General features: G+C 39.8%; 2 protein-coding genes across 9 annotated transcripts in view; one reads left to right on the forward strand and one right to left on the reverse strand.

The window, feature by feature from the left end:
* SULF1 (sulfatase 1) overlaps window positions 1-3120 on the forward strand; it is a 192105-nt gene extending 188985 nt beyond the window's left edge. For 4 of the 6 annotated variants that reach the window (XR_003309603.2, XR_003309602.2, XM_023222412.1 and 1 more), the window contains one exon: window positions 1571-2474. Coding sequence is in view for 4 of the 6 variants with exons in the window: in XM_023222412.1 (XP_023078180.1) it covers window positions 1571-1601 (31 nt within the window). In the remaining 2 variants the exon portion in view is untranslated. Of the gene's footprint in view, window positions 1-1570 lie in introns of all 6 variants that reach the window. The other 2 variants (XM_023222409.2, XM_023222411.2) reach the window with 2 other exon arrangements.
* A 5726-nt stretch (window positions 3121-8846) lies between these two features.
* The window catches only part of SLCO5A1 (solute carrier organic anion transporter family member 5A1), a 161609-nt gene continuing 151132 nt past the window's right edge, over window positions 8847-19323 (reverse strand). For 2 of the 3 annotated variants that reach the window (XM_023222393.1, XM_023222394.1), the window contains 2 exons: window positions 18489-18553; window positions 8847-15151 (listed from right to left, as the gene is read on the reverse strand). In XM_023222393.1, the coding sequence (XP_023078161.1) occupies window positions 14694-15151; window positions 18489-18553 (523 nt within the window). In that variant the 3' untranslated portion in view covers window positions 8847-14693. Of the gene's footprint in view, window positions 15152-18372; window positions 18554-19323 lie in introns of all 3 variants that reach the window. The other variant, XM_023222395.1, reaches the window with a different exon arrangement.

Consider the following 19323-nt stretch of genomic DNA (forward strand, 5'->3'; position numbering starts at 1 on the left):
CTCCCACCAACAGCGTGAAAGCCTCCCTATTTCTCCACAACCTTGCCAGCATCTGTTGTTTCTTGACTTTTTAATAGTCACCATTCTGACTGGCATGAGATGGTATCTCATTGTTCTTTATTTTATAGTAATTTGATATAGATTTAGGTTGCTTTTATTTCATGGATTTATAGTATTTACAAGCCTCCTAGTGTAACAGAATTCTTTTCTGTGACTGTAACTAAGTATACTCTCTCTTTACCTTTTTATTTTATTATTATTTGGGAATGAAAGTGAGAGAAGTTGTGTGTCTTCCGACTTTTCTTATCTCTTTTTTCTTGCAGGACCTGAAATTTCCCACCTTTTGCTTCCTCTTTGTTTTACCACCCAGTTTCCAAAGGGCGTTTCTCCCTTCTCTCTTTCTTTGTATCCTTTTCTGCCTGAAGCAATGCCTTCCAGACTGCCACCTTGAATCGTGCACAGGCACAAGGCTGGAACTTAGGGGTCCCATTCTCATTATCAGTGCTGTGACTCACCAGGAATCTTTACAGTATTTTATGCAAAAGATTTGACATTCTTTCCACTAAGGCCTTCAATCAATCTTTGACTCCATTGACACTTCCCTCTTCTCTCTTCCATACTGTTTTCCCAGGGCTTGTGGCCACAGCGTGACATTCAGCTCTGCTGAGATTTGGTGTTATCATTTTTTACTTACAGGTGATCTGAAGATTGTAGGATTCTCTATCTTCTAGCTACACCGAGGTTGTGGGTTTGGTGTAGTTTTGCTTATTCTTCTTGCTGGTCTGTGTGGCTTTATGGGTGGTCATTGCACTCATCTAGGCCACCTCTTTCCAAAGGGTACTTAGGCACAACTAGAGAACAAGCGTCGTTTTCTGCAGGGCTACAGTCATCCTGGAGATGCAGAAAGATCTGAGAGAAAGAAAGCTGGTGCCTTCTTTGCATATGAGAAAGCCATTCGGTTAGCTGAGGCACACATTTATCTAGGACATAGAACTTTCAGGGCAGAAACAACAATCAAAGAAATAAATCCGGGCATTTGATTTGAAGAACTCAATTGCATTCAGATTTGCATTTATACTGAGTGTCAGGGAATATAAAATAAAAATATCATACTAAGCATTGCCTATTACATTCAAATACTTTCAAATTTGTCATTCACCCAGCAACCTTATAAGTAGTGATGATTTTATCATACAATTATTTCTACACTTTACAGATGAGGGAGCAAGACTCAGAGGGACTCACTCACATGCTCTTCTGGTTACAAAGTTGATTTGAGTGGGGCCAGGAGTGAAGCCCAAATCCCCAGGCTGAAAAGACAGTGCCATTTTCAGCACCATGTTTAGTCACAGATGTTTTCACGAATGTGATCTTCCCCCGCCCCCAATTTTCTGTTGTTTAATCACTTGTAACCTAAGGCCACTCTGTGATAACAAATGACTAGGGGAAAATGCTTTTGAGTGTCATATTTTTCATTGATTAACTCTGGAAAAGCAATGTAAGTTGCTTGTCCAGATAAGTAGAAAATCTTTTCTCCACTAATGATTCACTTTCTTCTCTCTTTTCACAGAGGACAGTTATGGGATGGATGGGAAGGTTAATCAGCCCCGTCTCACTGCAGACATCAACTGGCAAGGCCTAGAAGAGCTACACAGTGTGAATGAAAACATCTATGAGTACAGACAAAACTACAGACTTAGTCTGGTGGACTGGACTAATTACTTGAAGGATGTAGATAGAGTATTTGCACTGCTGAAGAGTCACTATGAGCAAAAGAAAACAAATAAGACTCAAACTGCTCAAAGTGATGGGTTCCTGGGTGTCTCTGCTGAGCGCTCTGCGTCAGTGGAGATGGCCTCTGCTGACTCAGATGAAGACCCAAGGCATACGGTTGGGAAAACACCTCATTTGACCTTGCCAGCCGACCTTCGAACCCTGCATTTGAACCGACCAACATTAAGTCCAGAGAGTAAACCTGAATGGGACAACGACATTCCAGAAGTTAATCGTTTGAATTCTGAACACTGGAGAAAAACTGAAAAATGGATGGGACATGAAGGGACCAATCATCTGGAAACCAATTTCAGTGGCGATGGCATGACAGAGCTAGAGCTGAGGCCCAGCCCCAGGCTGCAGCCCATTCGCAGGCACCCGAAAGAACTTCCCCAGGATGGTGGTCTTGGAGAGGATATTTTTGAAGATCAGCTGTATCTTCCTGTGCGTTCCGATGGAATTTCAGTTCATCAGATGTTCACCATGGCCACTGCAGAACACCCAAGTAATTCCAGCACAGTGGGGAAGATGTTGACCAAGGTGGAGAAGAATCACGAAAAGGAGAAGTCACAGCACCTAGAAGGCAGCGCCTCCTCTTCACTCTCCTCTGATTAGATGAAATTGTTACCTTCCCCTAAACACAGTATTTCTTTTTAACTTTTTTATTTGTAAACTAATAAAGTTAATCCTAGCCACCAACATTCCAAGCTACCCTGAGTACCTTTGTGCAGTAGAAGCTGGTGAGCGTGTGAGCGAGCAGTGTGCACACGGAGACTCATCGCTATAATTTACTATCTGCCAAGAGTAGAAAGAAAGGCTGGGGATATTTTGGTTGGTTTGGTTTTGATTTCTTACTTGTTTGTTTGTTTTATACTGAAACAGTATTATCTTTTGAATATCGTAAGGACATAAGTATATACGTGTTATCCAGTCAAGATGGCTAGTATGGTGCCTTTCCGAGTGTCTAAAACTTGACACCCCTGGTAAATCTTTCAACACACTTCCACTGCCTGCGTAATGAAGTTTTGATTCATTTTTAACCACTGGAATTTTTCAATGCCATCATTTTCAGTTCGATGATTTTGCACTTTGAGATTAAAATGCCATGTCTATTTGATTAGTCTTATTTTTTATTTGTACAGGCTTCTCAGTCTCACTGTTGGCTGTCATTGTGACAAAGTCAAATAAACCCCCAAGGATGACACACAGTATGGATCACATATTGTTTGACATTAAACTTTTGCCAGAAAATGTTGCATGTGTTTTACCTCGACTTGCTAAAATCGATTAGCAGAAAGGCATGGCTAATAACGTTGGTGGTGAAAATAAATAAATAAGTAAACAAAATGAAGATTGCCTGCTCTCTCTGTGCCTAGCCTCAAAGCGTTCATCATACATCATACCTTTAAGATTGCTATATTTTGGGTTATTTTCTTGACAGGAGAAAAAGATCTAAAGACCTTTTATTTTCATCTTTATTTGGTTTTCTTGGCATGGCTAAGAAGCTTAAATGTTGACAAAATATGGTTAGCTTTGAATTTACACCAGGAACTTCTCAATAAAATAAAATCATGAATGTGCTACAATTTCAACATACCACAAGGGAAGTTAATTTCTTAACCCTGTGTTTTATGATTATTTGTAAGGCCTTCACCAAGTTCTGATATCGTTTAAAGACATAATTCAAAATTGCTTTTGAAAATCTGTATTCTTGAAAATATTCTTGTTGTGTATTAGATTTTTAAATACCAGCTAAAGGATTACCTCACTGAGTCATCAGTACCCTCCTATTCCTACTCACCTTCCCAAGAAGCTGTGTTTTTGCTTACCTTAAGAGAGGTTTTCTTCTTATTTTTAGATAATTCAAATGCTTAGATAAATTTTGTTTTCTTTAAGTGTTTATGGTAAACTCTTTGAAAGAAAATTTAATATGTTATAGCTGAATCTTTTTGGTAACTTTAAATCTTTATCATAGACTCTGTACATATGTTCAAATTAGCTGCTTACCTGATGTGTGTATCATCAGTGGGATGACAGAACAAACATATTTATGATCATGAATGATGTGCTTTGTAAAAAGATTTCAAGTTATTAGGAAGCATACTGTGTTTTTTAATCATGTATAATATTCCGTGATACTTTTATAGAACAATTCTGGCTTCAGGAAAGCCTAGAAGCAGTATTTCTTCAAATAAAAGGTGTTTAAACTTTTTCTGTTTCAGAGAAATGAACTTAACCAAGTTTTTGTGGTACACCCATTCCTTGCAAGTAAAATTGAGTCCTGATCTCTATTTATATGATTGAATATTAGCCAAACTTATAAAACTGAGCTGAAGTCGGTGTGTTACAGAACAGATTAATGACTTCACCATGAATTTACCTCATTGCTGTCTTGGGGGAGGCAGCAGAGGCAGCACTGAGGTAGCTTTCCCGGCAGGCAACCTAGACGGTCACAAAGGCCCAGCACTCGGTTTAATGCTCTGATGTCACCACCTTGAAATTCTTAATAATTTTTTAACAAGAGGCCCTACATTTTCATTTTCCACAGGGGCCCTGCAAATTAGGTCCGGGCAGAACCAAAAATGGTTCTGGGCAGTAAAATGGAATTTTTCAAAACCAAGGGAACAGACTCACCGAACGCAGTGTGGGTTCTTCAGGAACCATGAACTTGGGTGGAAACTTAAACGCCTTTCACGATCTCAAGTTTTCTGATACACAAATTCCATATGCTTCCTTCTGTCTGTTCCAAATCTCCTGAAGAAGTTTAGCCTTCAGGTTGAGGGGCTAAAAATCTGTGAAATGTCTAGAGATCAGAAGGTTACAAGAAAAGAAGAAGAAGAAAAAAGAAAGCACAGGGTCGGGGACCTACCGATCCAACCCTTGGATAATAGAGGAAACCAAGTTTTCATCAAGAGAACAGAGCCTAAGTTAATAGCATTGTCGTCCAAAGGTGCGTCTTGGTGCCTTGCTCCTTGTTCCCTTCTGTAAAATGTACCTGAGTCAAATATTACCATCCTGGAGAAAAATTCATTTTCCATTCAATAGCTGCATATGGAGTACCTACTACGTGGCAAGGACATGAGAGAGACTGCATGCATATCTCCCAGAGCTGTTTATTGTTTCTTGAAAGGCCCTTAGAGATTGGCTGCCCACCTAGCCTCATTTGATCTGCGAGGAAGCTGAGGCTCAGAAGAGCCAAGTGACTTCCCTAGACGTAAAAGAGGAAGAGATCTCTCAGAGGCCAGGCCTCTCCACCTTCTCCATGTAAACTCATATGCATATATACCAGTGTGTGTGAGGCACACAAGCATGCACCCCCCCCCCCCCCCACACACACACACACATTTACCAGAACGGGGAAGAGAGGGCATCCTGGGGCCCCATCTGCAAGGACTAGTGGAAAGGACTATGAACATGAAACTCAGCAAGACCCAAGTTAACTTCAAATGCTACTTTTTACTGTTTCTGTTAGCTTGGAAAAGTCACACAAACCTCTCTAAAACAGCTTTCTCGACTGTAAAATAAGACATTTGGGTCAAGGATGGCAAATACATAGCATGTGTGACTTCTTTTCCCAAAATATCCCCAGGAAGACATTGCTAATCCAATGGGATGCTCATCCATTAAGCTAGAGCGTTTGTGGCCTTACGGGCCTTCTCAACACAGCCAACTACTTCTCCAGCCAGCTCTGCTGTTGAATAAGCATTGGCGTGCGAGATGAAAACCAGTGGTCCCTACCCAAATGAGATGATTTCTGAGACCCTCCCAGCCTTTAAAAAATAACCAAACAAACCTGTGATCGGCAGCATGTGCAGTTCTTTGGTTCAGAGACAAGAAAGGAATACTTTACATTCCATCCCTTTGCCAAATATGTCTCAGTATGTTGGCTTTTTTTTTTTTTAAGTATTTTAAATACTTATTTTTCAGAGCTCTTTTAAAACCCTCCTTTCCCCAAATTAGTCCAATTCTGCTTGATATTTCTGAAATGTATTTAACAGAAAACCAAGATCTTCAGTTGATAATTAAAGTAAGTATTCATCAGGGCAATTAATACCTGACTATGCCCTACCAGCTGGAGCTTTTACGCCCCCAGGATTCATAGAAGCTGCTGTGAAAGCTGCCTTAGTCCCCAAGCCCCTTTCCCACCACCTGCCTCTCCCAGCTCCTGGCACATTCCCACACTCACTGCCTGGGGAGTCTTCCACCGCCTTGGCTCAGATCTCAGCCTCCTGCTCAGAAGCCTTCAATGCTTTCTAATGCCCGCCGTGTTCTGGACTCTAAGGCACAAGAAGCCCCAGCCTCCCACCCAGCTCCTGCTCCCACTCCCGCTCCTGCTGCGGCTCCCGCCCCGCCTCACCAGTCTCTCAGCTGCTCCTGGGTTAGGGCTGCCTTCCCAGGCCAGAACTTTCACTTCTTATCTCCCCTCCTGTTTACAATATCTACCCCCAGCCCCACCTCAACCAGGAGAAATCTTGTCCATCCTTTAATTCCCATATCAGTTCGAAATTTAGCTTTTCCTTTTGTGTACACTTTCCTGGACTCATCGACCCCTGGAACTACTATCTCCGCTACTTGACACTCTCCCCCCAGTAAGAAAATGCTGATGTTGTACCAAGTCTGCGGCCAATGGAAGAACAATCACTGGCCACACTTATCACCTCCCCCTTCCCCACTGCTGACCAAGAAACTGACCCTCATGTGACCATCGTTGGTTGTGGTCTAGTTAACTCACCTTTCCTTCAGTGGTGCTGTTGACACTGAGCACGTTGCCAGCACAGTACCTTGGGCCTTGTAGTGACCCCACAGCTGTGTGAAGTAAATGTAGAGAATGACTTTTAAAAATCAAATTTTCTCTGTTGAGACTACAGAATCCCTGACCCCTCATGTTGGGGGAAGCACTACAGAAAGATAGGGGACAAAGGAATCCTCACTACCTCACTCTTCAGCTGGCGAAGGTATTGCTTTCTTTCGCCCTCTTCCGAGACTCAGGTCCAGAATCTGCATCCACCACCAACCTCCCCATTCCTTCCCCGACGTTTCCCCACTTTCCAGCCCCAACAGGGCGGATGACTCAGAACTGGAAAGGAACCAACCCAACCTCTAGTAAGTTTCAGCAGGAGAGGGGCCATGGACCGACCCTGCCTCCCTCATCTGTTTCCCCGTCACTAAGAGCATCACCCCGTCAAGCCCAGGAACCAGAAGACACGAGATTAGCATGTGTTTTCCAAAATGACCACTAGGTGGCAGTCTAGTTCAACTAAAGATATCTTTGCTTGGCTCCAGGACCTACTTCTGATTTATGTTTGTATTTTTGCTTACTTCTGATTTATGTTTGTATTTTAAATTGGAACTGCCTCAAACTTTGACGTTTGAATTCGAAAGTGAGCACTGAATATCGATCTCCCTGCTTTCCAAAGTCTTTGTGCAATTAAAAATGTTTTTTTAGCTCCCATACCCTAAAGCAACAGAGGCCATCTCTGCCTAGCTGGCAATTTTGCAAAGAAGAGAGGAACTGTATGCTTTTTAACAGCTCTTAAAACACTAAGATTGTACCAAGTCTTGTGCTAAAGCAAGGAAGACAAGTGACCATGTTCAAAACCTTTCCCTCTCCTCATTTCTTAAACAGAAACGTTTTCTGATGTGCCTATTTAAAAAGCCCAGTACCAAACACAGATCTACCTATATGCTGAAAGTGTGGGAAATTTAAGAAATTTAGCAGAAATCCTTTTGTCTAACTATGCACACATAATTGAGCAGAAGATGGTAGATTCAGGCAGGGGTTACTACTTGCTCTTTGCCTAAAAGGCTGCCTTGGTGAATGCAGAAAGCCACGGGGGGAAGTCAGCACTGACACCTAGATCCGCCCCCTCAATAACTCATGTAGTTTAGACCACTGCTGCCCTTTAGGTGAGCAGTGGGATGAGGGAATGAAAAGTGGAAATCAGTTATGCTGCTTCCCACCTACAAAGTGCTCAAGGCAGGATTCTAAATACACCCACGTTGTGCTTCAGTCCGTAAGTTATGACTCCCTTACCTCCTTCCACCACTCACCCCAAAGTTTTAGATGCCACTGTGTTTAGAAAACTCCACTGTCAGGAGAGGCCTCCAGATCCAGGGTTTTTTTTTTTTTTTCTCCCTAAGTGGATCTGAGCTCAAGTTCTTCTTCTTTTTAACTTAACTTTTAAGTTCAGGAGTATGTGTGCAGGTTTCTTACTCTTGTCTCAGAGCAGTGGCTTCTGGGCCACTTTAGCAATGAATGATTAGTTTGCTATTCAGTAGCAAACTAGGAGATAGGAGGAAGGGAGCTTTTCAGTGCTTTGTTGACCAAGTTTTGATATTCACGCCTTTGGAAATTATTCCGGTTTTTGGAATAATGAGTTGGACTTCTTTGGAAATTATTCTTAACCTATCAAAGTCAATCATGTGGCAAAGAATTATACCCACTGAATTCTTACCATTTACTCCTCTGTATTTTCAGGATCTCAGGCTGTTAGGCAGAGCCATGAGACTAGTTAGGGCCAACGAAATGGGAGAATAGACACATGGCACTTGCAGGCTGAGAAAGGGAAAAGCTCTTTTGCCATTCTCTGGGCATTTCCTTTCTTTGCCCCAGCAACCAAGATTAACCCTAAAAGTTCCAGATGGTGTCACTTCAAGATGGTGGAGCCTCTGTCAGCCTGGATCCCTGAAAGACTATGTGGAACAGAGCCTTAATAGATATGTAAGTGAATGAGAAACAGACCTGTGTGTTAGGAAGCCATTGAGATTTGAGGGTTAATGTGTTATTTAAGTATAATTTAACAAATCACATTCAAGGTACATAGCTCTGTGTTCTGAAAGTCTGTTTTGAATACATAAGTGATGAATTACTTAAAATTATTATCTTTGGAGACTCAATAAAAAAACATGCTATGGCTCTTAAAACTATACTCCTAGAACTTTACATGTAGAACATTCTGCTTCAAGGTAGAGTTAACAGTTAGGTATGGAGTTAATTTTGTAGGAGGGGTGGACAATTGCATCGATCTCATTGCTTCATCTCTTCAAACAACAAAGTTCTAGAAACAATTTCATTTCAGTCCAACACACTTTATTCATTTTTAACTTTTTTCTTAATTTTCAATAATCAAGTATTCAAGATGCTGTAAACCAAGATTTATTAGTACATCGACAATAGATTTCATTAAACACATGGAAATTATACAACTTTTAAATTACCCTAAGAAGTCTCCAAATAAATATCATTTTAAAAATCACAAAATCAAACTTCTTTATGCAACAATGCAAAACAGCCTTTCATCACAAACACACTTCTACACAAACACACACACACACAGAGAGAGAGAGAACACACGCTCCACTAAGAACCTAATGCAAGTTTAGTTGACACAGTATTACATTTCCTTAAACAAAAGAGTCAGAGCCTGACCTGCCTGTTTCATGATTCTAAATTAACATTTGGGGTCTGGGGTAGAGGCATGTATTTTAAGAAAAATGCCCATTATTTGGTACTACTCTTACCAGTTATCAATTACCAATTGCCAGTAATTGGTACTAGTCTTGCCAATGATTCTTATTTTTCATTTCTAGATAGAAACTTTAAACCTCTTTTGTTCACCCCTTTGGTTTAATGTGTCCCTGCAATTACTTTAGTTTTCAATAATATTTTCTCCTTCAATTTTAACATGTAATGATAGGATACCAGAAAAGATAACACCTTCAAAACGCCAATGTTAAAAATACCTTACATGGGTGTAAGCTTTTTGGAGAAGAAATAAGAAAAGATAATCTGAAATATTTTTTCTACCTCTCTCTGAAATTATTTTTAGCATCTGGTTATTCTTGCTAAAATAAATATCAAAAGCACTGAGTATTCCATAGAAAAGTATTCCCCCTTACACACTTTGTTTTTGCAGCATAGAGTTCATGGAGTTACTGTTGAAATAAGAGTAATGGATGCTTGTTTTCTGGAAAATTCTTCAGATTTCCAAAGAAAAAGTACATGCAGTCCCTTAGCAGTGAAATGCTATGAATTCAGTGCCGCTTTTTAATGGTGAACATGCATCATTAAACACTTTTTAGCACCAAAGCGTTTTTTTTTTTTTTAATGTTGCAAAAGCAAACACCTAGGGAGGGTTTTGTTTCTTTTGGTTTTTTGTTTTGTTTTGTTGTGTCGTATTTGACCCTTCCTAGAGCTGAGTAAAAATGAAGTCTTTAAAATAAAACCTCCTCAAACATACACAGATCTGATTCTAATGCAACAAGAAGTTTGGGACAGATACAACCAGCAGCATCCCAAAAGATGAAGAAGAGAAAAAGACAAAAAGATAAAGTACACGAGGCAACTACCTGTGCCTGCCAGCCAGGGCACTCTCTTACTGTGGAAGAGAAAACGCAAATGTGTGGAAAGGCTACCTACTGGTCTGTATGACAGAGAACTAGCAAACCTGCAGTTTAGGCAGTTCTGGGATTATACAGTATTTTGGCATCTATCTGCTACTTAGAATACTCAGTATGCACCTACATATCGATCGTTATATTCATGTGCCGTGCCATCTCTGATGTTTTAAGTACATACACAATCGCAAAATATAATTGGCTACCACTTGAGGCTTGGGCTTGCCTCCTGCTCCTGGGTGCACTAGGGAATTCCCACCAGTGCTTCAGCTCCATCCAAACTCTAAAGCTTCTCCGTGGTAAATGCACGGTTTCTATAAAACAGGGCCAAAAAGAAACTTTCTGGCTCCAAGTCCACCAAAGAACGAAGCTGGAATTGTGGACTGAAGAAGAATTTTCTTGGTGGTTGGTGAACATGGAGGACTGCCATGACATCCATGAGGCCTTACTCCAGGTAACTCCCCCTTCTCTGAAGGCTGACATTTCCAAGTGCATGCAACTAAAGGTAACAATGTCACAGTGACTAAAGGGAACAATCGGGATCAGTGGTTTGATATGTATTTTGTGTGTGTTCATTTAAAACCCTTATTAGGAATCTTAAAACTCATATTCATCAAAAAACTAATGGAAATGTTAATATTCTGAACAAGGAAAATTTAAAAAATCATACACCTGAAATCCCTAAAGCTCAGATTCAACAAATCTGAACTACCTTTCTTCATAATGTTTCATTTCAGAACTCTGCTGAGACCTGATGTTAACACGAAGACTGAATTTGTTCTGTATTAAATACGAACTATAAATAAATATTTGAGGTATGTTATGACAAATAACTTTAATATAGCATTTAGCTAAATAAATGTAAATTTACCTTGAAAATCTAGTTAAACATTAAATCGTGATATTTCCTACAGATGTTTCCACAGTTTTTCTTTTTTTTATTTACAGAAAAAAAACCTCTCTACTCTTCAGAAACGGTAAAATATCAAAAAATTGAAATGCTTTAACCTTGCGATTTTGTAGTCACACCTTGCCTTTGTTAACCAAAAGCTATTGTATGCATTGTGTAGTGTAAAAAATGAATAATGGAGTGAGAGAAATCTATGTCTGAATCCTGACTTTGCCATTCTGTACAAACCTAAATGAGTTCTTTTATGTTTTTTAAAAAATAATAAAATCAGTCGGGCATGTGGCTTATGCCTGTAATCCCAGCACTTTGGGAGGCTGAGACGGGTGGATCACTTGAGGTCAGGAGTTCAAGACCAGCCTGGTCAACATGGTGAAACTCTCTCTCTATTAAAAACAGAAAAAAAATAGCTGGGTATGGTGGCACACACCTGTAATCCCAGTTCCTCAGGAGGCTGAAACAGGAGAATCACTTGAACCCAGGAGGCGGAAGTTGCAGTGAGCCGAGATTATGCCACTGCACTCCAGCCTGGGTGACAGTGCAAGACTCTGTCTCAAAAAAAAAAAAAAAAAAAAAAAAAAGAATCAAAGCTTTGCAAGGTAATTAAGAGGATCAAAATGAATGATGATATATATTAAGTGCTTGACAAAATGCTCTACAAATCTTCAACACTCAACAAATGCTAAATTGTTTCCTCTCTGTTCCTCCTTTCTCTCCATCCCCAACACCTTGATTCTGAATTACTTTTGAATATTTTCAAGAATTAAATCCACCTGTAAAGAATAAGGACTTAATGCTAATGAAAATAACCAAAGAATGTGCTCCAACCACCCATCTTACCTCCTGGGAGTTTCTAAATTAATAGGATGAACGCAAGGATATTGTATTTGCATATTAAAGCTAAATAATATATGAATTTACAGTTTATAAAGGAACAAAATGACCTTTTCCAAAACAAGTAATTTGAAGCCTAAGGTCATGGAGAGTCTTCATTAAAACTTCTAATAGGAGCTGTGACTATAAAGTAATGTGATTAATTTATTAAGAAACATATAAGACCCTATATATACAATTAAATGGTATCATCTACAAAATAGTCACTTCAGTTGGCTATGTAATATTCCAATGATGCTACCATAGCCCCAAGTATTTTTTGAACAACTCTTAATTGGTACATATTCCAAAGCTTGATTTTCTCATGATTTTTACTACTTAGTCTACATTCACCAACAACGCGTTAATGAAATACCTGCTATTAACAAGGAGCAGATACTTAAGGAAGTACAATATTAACACTGTGGTGCACATTTCAGGCCCATTTCTTTGAGTTCTGGCCTAATCATCCCAAAGGATGTTATGGAGTGGCAGATGGCAGTCAGGTAAAATGCCACCTGAAGATACCTGGCACCTGGTCAGTGATCGCCAAACTGGATGACTGTTCAAGGCAGCAAATGGAGTAAGGGGGCTCTCTAACTACCCTGTGCTGAGTCCAGCAATCTTAGCTACCAGAAAAAGTGCCAATCCCACCAAAATTCTCTCAATGCAGTATCTTAATGATCAGAGGAAAATTAAGAAAACACCACACCTCTCCAACCTACATATATTTAACTCCCACACCGAAGGAAACTTTCTCCTTTAAAGGATCAAAGCTCTCCCACAGAGGGTAAAGGGGAACCGTGAGGCCCCAGAGGAGACACTACGTCAATCAGCAAGGTTTTCTGAATCAGCAAGATTTTTTGAACACTTCCAATATATGCCACATTGGCCATAGTTTGACAATTACCGGTGCAATTACAGTCTTAACCAAGCAAGAATCCTCACTTCCCCAAGAGCCAAGCCCAAGAGCCAGAGGGAAGTCCTGAGCCCCTGAGACCACTAGCTCCACCCCTTGTAGACATTGTTCAGTCTAACAGTGTTAACGCAAACTGCACGCAACCAAGAGAACAGCTTGATCGATGTCATTCTTAGGAAGAGCGGGAAACAGCCTTATGCCCAGGAGTATTTGCACAATTCCACCTGTGCAGTCAAGCAAGGATGGAGAGCAGAAGCCTGAATCATGGAACAGTCTGTCAGTCACATCTCTTCTGGGGATGAGGGTAAACCAGAAGAGAAAAACATTTCCCTAATCAGCCCTCCATGACCATAGGCTCCTTGGCAGAAAAAGTTCACAATTATATCAGCATTTGGCCCTTACACTACCTTGCAGCCAGAACCCATGAGCTAACTTGCTATCAATTCGTTAGCGGCGTCAGGAAGCATCTATCTTAAGAGCCATGTAAAAAGCATTCTGTATGATGCTTACGTCAAAGTGATGTGCTGGGAGGTACTGAAAAGAATGATGGATAATGAACCCAAAGTGCATTTAGGAACAGAAAAATCTTCTCTCAGAATCACTGCCAGAAACTTACAGTAAGAGAGAATCAAAGGGTAGTGTAAAATGATTCCAACTCTGATAAGGTAGGGTTCAATAGAATGGACTGATTTATTTTACATAATTTTCAACAATTACTTAAGATCATATTCTGTTCCAGAACACAGATCTCCCTCCTCCTGTATTCAAAGTGATTTTCATATCTCAGGCACAGATTTCCTGATATAAGTACTCATTTTCAGGAACAACCACAGCAATTTTCCGTCCAGAAAAAAAGAAAACCACACAGATTTGCCAGTGCTTTCAAGATATAACTAAAATACTCAGGTGGGACTTTTCCCAGTGACTTTGTGGGCCCGTAGAGCTAAAGAAAATTTCTGCAACAATTTTCTTGGATGAGAAAGCTGTCATTTTCTTTCCTTATTATGCATTTCAAATTACAGTTTCTAGCCATATTGTTTAGCACACTAGTTTTAAAGCCCCTTACAAAAGAATACTGGAGTTGATATTTAAGCTATCAGATTTATGATTCAGCAGCCTCTTTATCTTAGGATGGGGCAGGCAGGCTAAAAGAGAATGTGTCCTCTGACCTGAAGTTCCTTCTATCACACTATGCCTATGGTTCCTTTGAAGCATCTGACAAATTCTACCTGATTTACAACTCTGCTATGGCTTAAAATGCTATTAACAGTACTGGATGGAAAGTTCAGCTTCCTCTTTTCAGAAACATATCTGCTTTATTCTGTGAAAGTAAACGTAACATGCTGCACATACATTTTTCCAATCAAATTGCATAGTTGAGACAAATTCATTTGTGCTTTGTAGCAGAACTCACAGTAGGTGTTCACATCTAAAAACTTTGATTTGGAAATGCCAAGTCCTGGGCAAGCTCACCTTTGTGTGGAGTGTTAGTTAATGATATGCACCGCCATTCCCCTTCCCATGATTTTGTTAACCGTGTACCTCAGCCTATACCGTAGGGGAGCATGAGCTTTAAATTAACACAACGGAAACGGGAACAAATCTAGCTGAACGTCTCCTTCTTGGAGAGAAGCGGGGAAAGGCTCTCAGTCTTGTTGAGGTATCCAGCCCTCAATGAATAGCGGCTGTGTTTCTGAGTTTTGTTGGTTTGAGGACTGTGTCTGTAGAGGTTAAAAAAAGAAATAAAGAAAAGAAGGCACGGTTGTTTCTCAAGTCGCCATTTTCAACTCAACCAACAAAACTAAATTCTTCCATTTTCAAGCTTCAGGAGGGCGGCTCCAGGGCAACTGGGCTCTCTTCCAGCCCCGGGTCCGCAGCGGAACTTATTGCTTCTGGGAAGGGCCCCGGGTAGGTCTGTGCTGCGCACTGGATCCCTTTTTGCAGACCAGTCTCTTCGTGGAATTCTCCCTGGGTGCTGAAAGCTGGGCAAGATCTAGTCCGGGCACTGTCGGGGTGGCCCACTCTCTCACTCACGGTGCTCAGGGGGAATTCTCTCCACCTCCGCCTCTGGAGTCCATCCTCCTTGTATTTTATGGAGTACCAGGCCAGAAAAATAAAAATAAAGCCAACGAATTTGAGGCCGGCCGCCAAACCAAAATACACAAAACGAAACGACGTCACGTTGTACTCCCAGCAAGAACCCTGCACGCCACACTCCTGTTGCCAGAGCATGCAGGTGGTGTCAATGACTGCTCCAAAGTAGATTGGAGTAGGAATGTATGCTAGAGAGGGAAAGAAGAAAATAGGAAGACTTAGCACGTCTTACAAGGGAGAACAGATTTGTAAATTAGCAAGGTACTCGTGTGCTCTAAAACTAGTTGATGGGTGAGATTTTCTTATGTTACCAGATTTTTTTTAAAGACACATCACATTTTATCACAATATATTTATCATAAAAGCATTCGCTATTTGATAAACATTTAAAATCGAGTTTGCCACCCAGAATGCACTGTTGCTTTTTACGATCAAATCAACATGTTGTACACTTTAAGTAGATAAAATTTTATTTGTCAATTATACCTCAATAAAGCTGAAAACAGGGATATTGCTAAAAATACAATTAGAGAATCCTTTTAAACCTAAAAATTGGATTTTGTCATTAAGTATTCAACAGGCTACACTAGAATCCTTTATTGCCCACCGAAATTCAGTACACTTAGTTCTTGTGGGTTGGGCACTAGTCTTTGGATGCAGGAAGAATACGAGAAAAGCAGCATCTCCTGTGAGTCAAACACCACATAAAATGGCAACTTTATAAAAGCACTTATAAATTCAAGAAATTATATATATAAAGGAACTTTATTATGGCATAAATTTCATCTTTGAAGTTTATGAAACATCTGAGATGAATAGTAGCTTTGTCATCTAGGCTATGATATAGACATTTCCTTAATTCAATGAGAAAAAAAAGTCTGCCTAGTACATAGACTCCTTTATCACATGCTACTCCCTTTGCCAAAATGTTCCCCCAACTCATTCACCTTGCAAATATCTATGCTCCCTTTAAATTCCTGACTTACTCAGATGCCATCATATTCTCACTGCATTTTGTATCTACCTCCATTTTATTAACTATCACATAGTATTTTAAATGTTTGCAAATCTGTCACTCCATAAGCTTCTTCAAGGCAGAGGCCATGCCTTTTATTCTTTGCATCCCAAAGACCTCAGTAAAAATTTACAGAAGATAGGAGAGAGGAGGGAGGAAGGAATAAAAGAGAGAAAGAAGGAAGGGAGCCAGGAAGACAGAAAGGAAGGCAGAGAGGATAGGTGGGCTGATAATCCAGGAAGCTGTGAGTGATACATTTTCAATAAGTTGTTTTTATTTAAATTAAAGTCTATTGGTTTAATTTTAATATTATTAAAGTTTGGTTTTTTTTTTAACTCCTTTTCTGCTTCGGAATTTGGGGGGAAATGAAAACTGGCTTGTTGGCCCAACTAGACTTTTTCACAATCCATAGAAGTTAAAATAAAGTTGAATTAAATAACAAATGCCTGAAATGTTCTCCCTCCACTTATTCTTGATGCTGTGGCATACACGTGTGGACTCACCTTTACCTCTAAATCGTATCAAATTACCCCAACTCCATGGCATCAGAGAGGGGCAAAGCAAAAAAAAGAAATTACCTTTTTCTGGCCAGGCATAGTGACTCACATCTGTAATCCCAGAACTTTGGGAGGCCAAAGCAGGTGGATCACCTGAGGTCAAGAGCTGAAGACCAGCCCGGCCAACATAGTGAAAACCCATCTCTACTAAAAAAAAAAAAAAAAAAAAAAAAAAAAAGCAAAAATTAGCCAAGCATGGTGGCAAATGCCTGTAATCCCAGTTACTTGGGAGGCTGAGGCAGGAGAAACACTTGAACCCTAGAGGCAGAGGTTGCAGTGAGCTGAGATTGTGCCACTGCCCTCCAGCCTGGGCAACAGAGCAAGACTCTGTCTCAAAAAATATATATATATATGTGTGTGTGTGTGTGTGTGTGTGTGTGTGTGTGTGTGTGTGTATATATATATCTTTTCTTATTCAATTATCCCTTTGGTTAACAAATCTCCTTATTTCTAAATAATACTGTTTAACTTTTAACAAGAACTACAAGACAGATTTTTTTTTCTTTAAGACAGAGTTTTGCTCTTGTTGCCCAGGCTGGAGTGCAGTGGCTCTACCTTGGCTCACTGCAACCTCTACCTCCCAGGTTCAAGCAATTCTCCTGCCTCAGCCTCCTGAATAGTTGGGATTACAGGCACGCACCACCACACCCAGCTAATTTCTTTGTATTTTTAGTAGAGATAGGATTTCATCATGTTGGCCAGGCTGGTCTCGAACTCCTGACCTCAGGTGATCCACCCACCTCGGCCTCCCAAAGTGCAGGGATTAAAGCATGAGCCACTGCACCCAGCCTAAAGCAGACTTTTTCACTATATCTGAGTGTGTCAGGATTTCCTTTAAACAGCATGCTTTTTTAAAAATGGTACCCTCAAAGTCTTATTAGTACCAAAAAAAAAAAAAAAAACAAAACAAAACAAAAACAAGCCACTCATTACATGGAACTAGAAGCATTTTCCTCCTGGGGCTTATTGAATAGAGCTCATTTTTGGACTGGGCCATCAACAACAACATACGACAAATGGAGAATGCCAGGGGATTAGTGCTTTAGGGGATCAGAAGATGCCCTTTTTAAACATTACCTCTTCAAAACTGAAATAAGAAATTTGAATCAAAAGACAAAACAGTGTTTTGTCTTGTAGACAATAACACTGATTACTGAGGAGAAAATAACAGCTGAAGAAAATGACAGACTGCTACTTAAGAAAAAGAAATTATAAAAGGAAAAATAAGCTTGAAGACAAGGATATCAATTAAAAATACATTGAAATTGATCAAAGGAACATTGTATTTTACATGCTTATTTCCCATTGTCTCAAGAACTCACAGAGTGCTGTGGTGTTTGTAAAAATAAGACCTATATTCCTCCTGCACAAATGTACTCTGTGGTTTGTCACATGGACACAGCACTACTGAGCTTCTCTTTTTGATGAGTAAAGACTTATAAGGCAGTCCCTATATGTCACTTTGGGCACCTTTCTTTTCCTTTCTAAAGTTTTTTATTTTTCTCAGAAAACATGATAGGTATACTCTTTGTTTAGTCCAATAAAATTACTATAAAGAAGTAAGGAATTGAAAACTTCACAAATAAAGATCGATTTCTATTGCTTTCATAGTAAAAAGGCATAAAGGGGTCAGAATGCTAGGATTACAAATCCTTGACAAATTGCTTGATTTCCTATTTCTTACTGTGCAAAACGTTGGGGAATTTTGTCCAAGTTTATGTTCATAATGGAAAAGAAACTCACCTAACGCTGGTTTTGTTTTGTTTCATCAAACAACAGAACCTGTCAGCTTCTAGTTCAAATCAGAAAATAAGGAAGTTGTACCCTCACCACTAACCTGTAAAATCTTACTCATGGTAATAAATGACGTGACTTGCCATTTTTAAAGGACAGTGAAAATTTGCCATCTGCAAAGAGGAACTAAGAGGCACACTTGGAAATTCAGGGACGTACCAAGTGTTCGCAACAAAACAAACTGCATTCCCAGTGCAAAAGGTCTCTCCTCATCTTCTACGGACCTGCAGTGAAGGGAAAGAAGGAAATGTTTTTTTAAATAGTAGCCCCAAGAAAATGAATGTCAAATCAAGTCGGCTTTGTGCAGAGCCAGGGACTAAAGAGATACCATCCAAAATATTTAACTCACTATTATTTACTAACAATAGCCACATAAGATTGCTGGTGGCTAAATCACTGAATAAAGATCTTCCCAATGCAGACGCTAAAGAAACTCTGACTAACTCTGTTTCTACATAAATACTGGTGGAAGGTTAAAGGCTCTTGGCTGAAGAAGCTGAAAATGCCTCTAACTGAGCTTCCAAAATCAGATCCATTTTTTTTTTAATTATAGAATTTCATCCTAAATACTGCAGGGGTTTTTTGTTTTTGTTTTTGTTTTTTTTGCCTGTGTGCCTGCATCTTCCAGAGTGGTAGATGTGTACATTGAAAATAACTCCAATAATTCTTCCAAAACAGGAAGAAAAAAGAGTAACGAATAAAAGTATATTCAAAAAATGTGTAAGAAACAAGTCAAACATCAGAGGAAGCATAAACCCTCCAACCACGTCTTTTTTTCTTTTTTAAAAACTTACACTCCAAGTTATTCCCATGTGGCAGGAAGATTGGAGTCTACCGGTTTTGTAATTAGCAAAGATTAAAGGGTTCCTTTTCTGAAATGTTAGGTTAGAAGCCAGCTGGCTATTTGCCATGTATGAACACTAAAGGAAAAAGTAGCCTATGGGTTATTTAATATCTCTTGAGGAATTAAAGTGCAAAGAATGAGATTATTTGA

Source organism: Piliocolobus tephrosceles, chromosome 7 (genome assembly GCF_002776525.5).
Source record: "Piliocolobus tephrosceles isolate RC106 chromosome 7, ASM277652v3, whole genome shotgun sequence".
Taxonomy (NCBI): Eukaryota; Metazoa; Chordata; class Mammalia; order Primates; family Cercopithecidae; genus Piliocolobus; species Piliocolobus tephrosceles.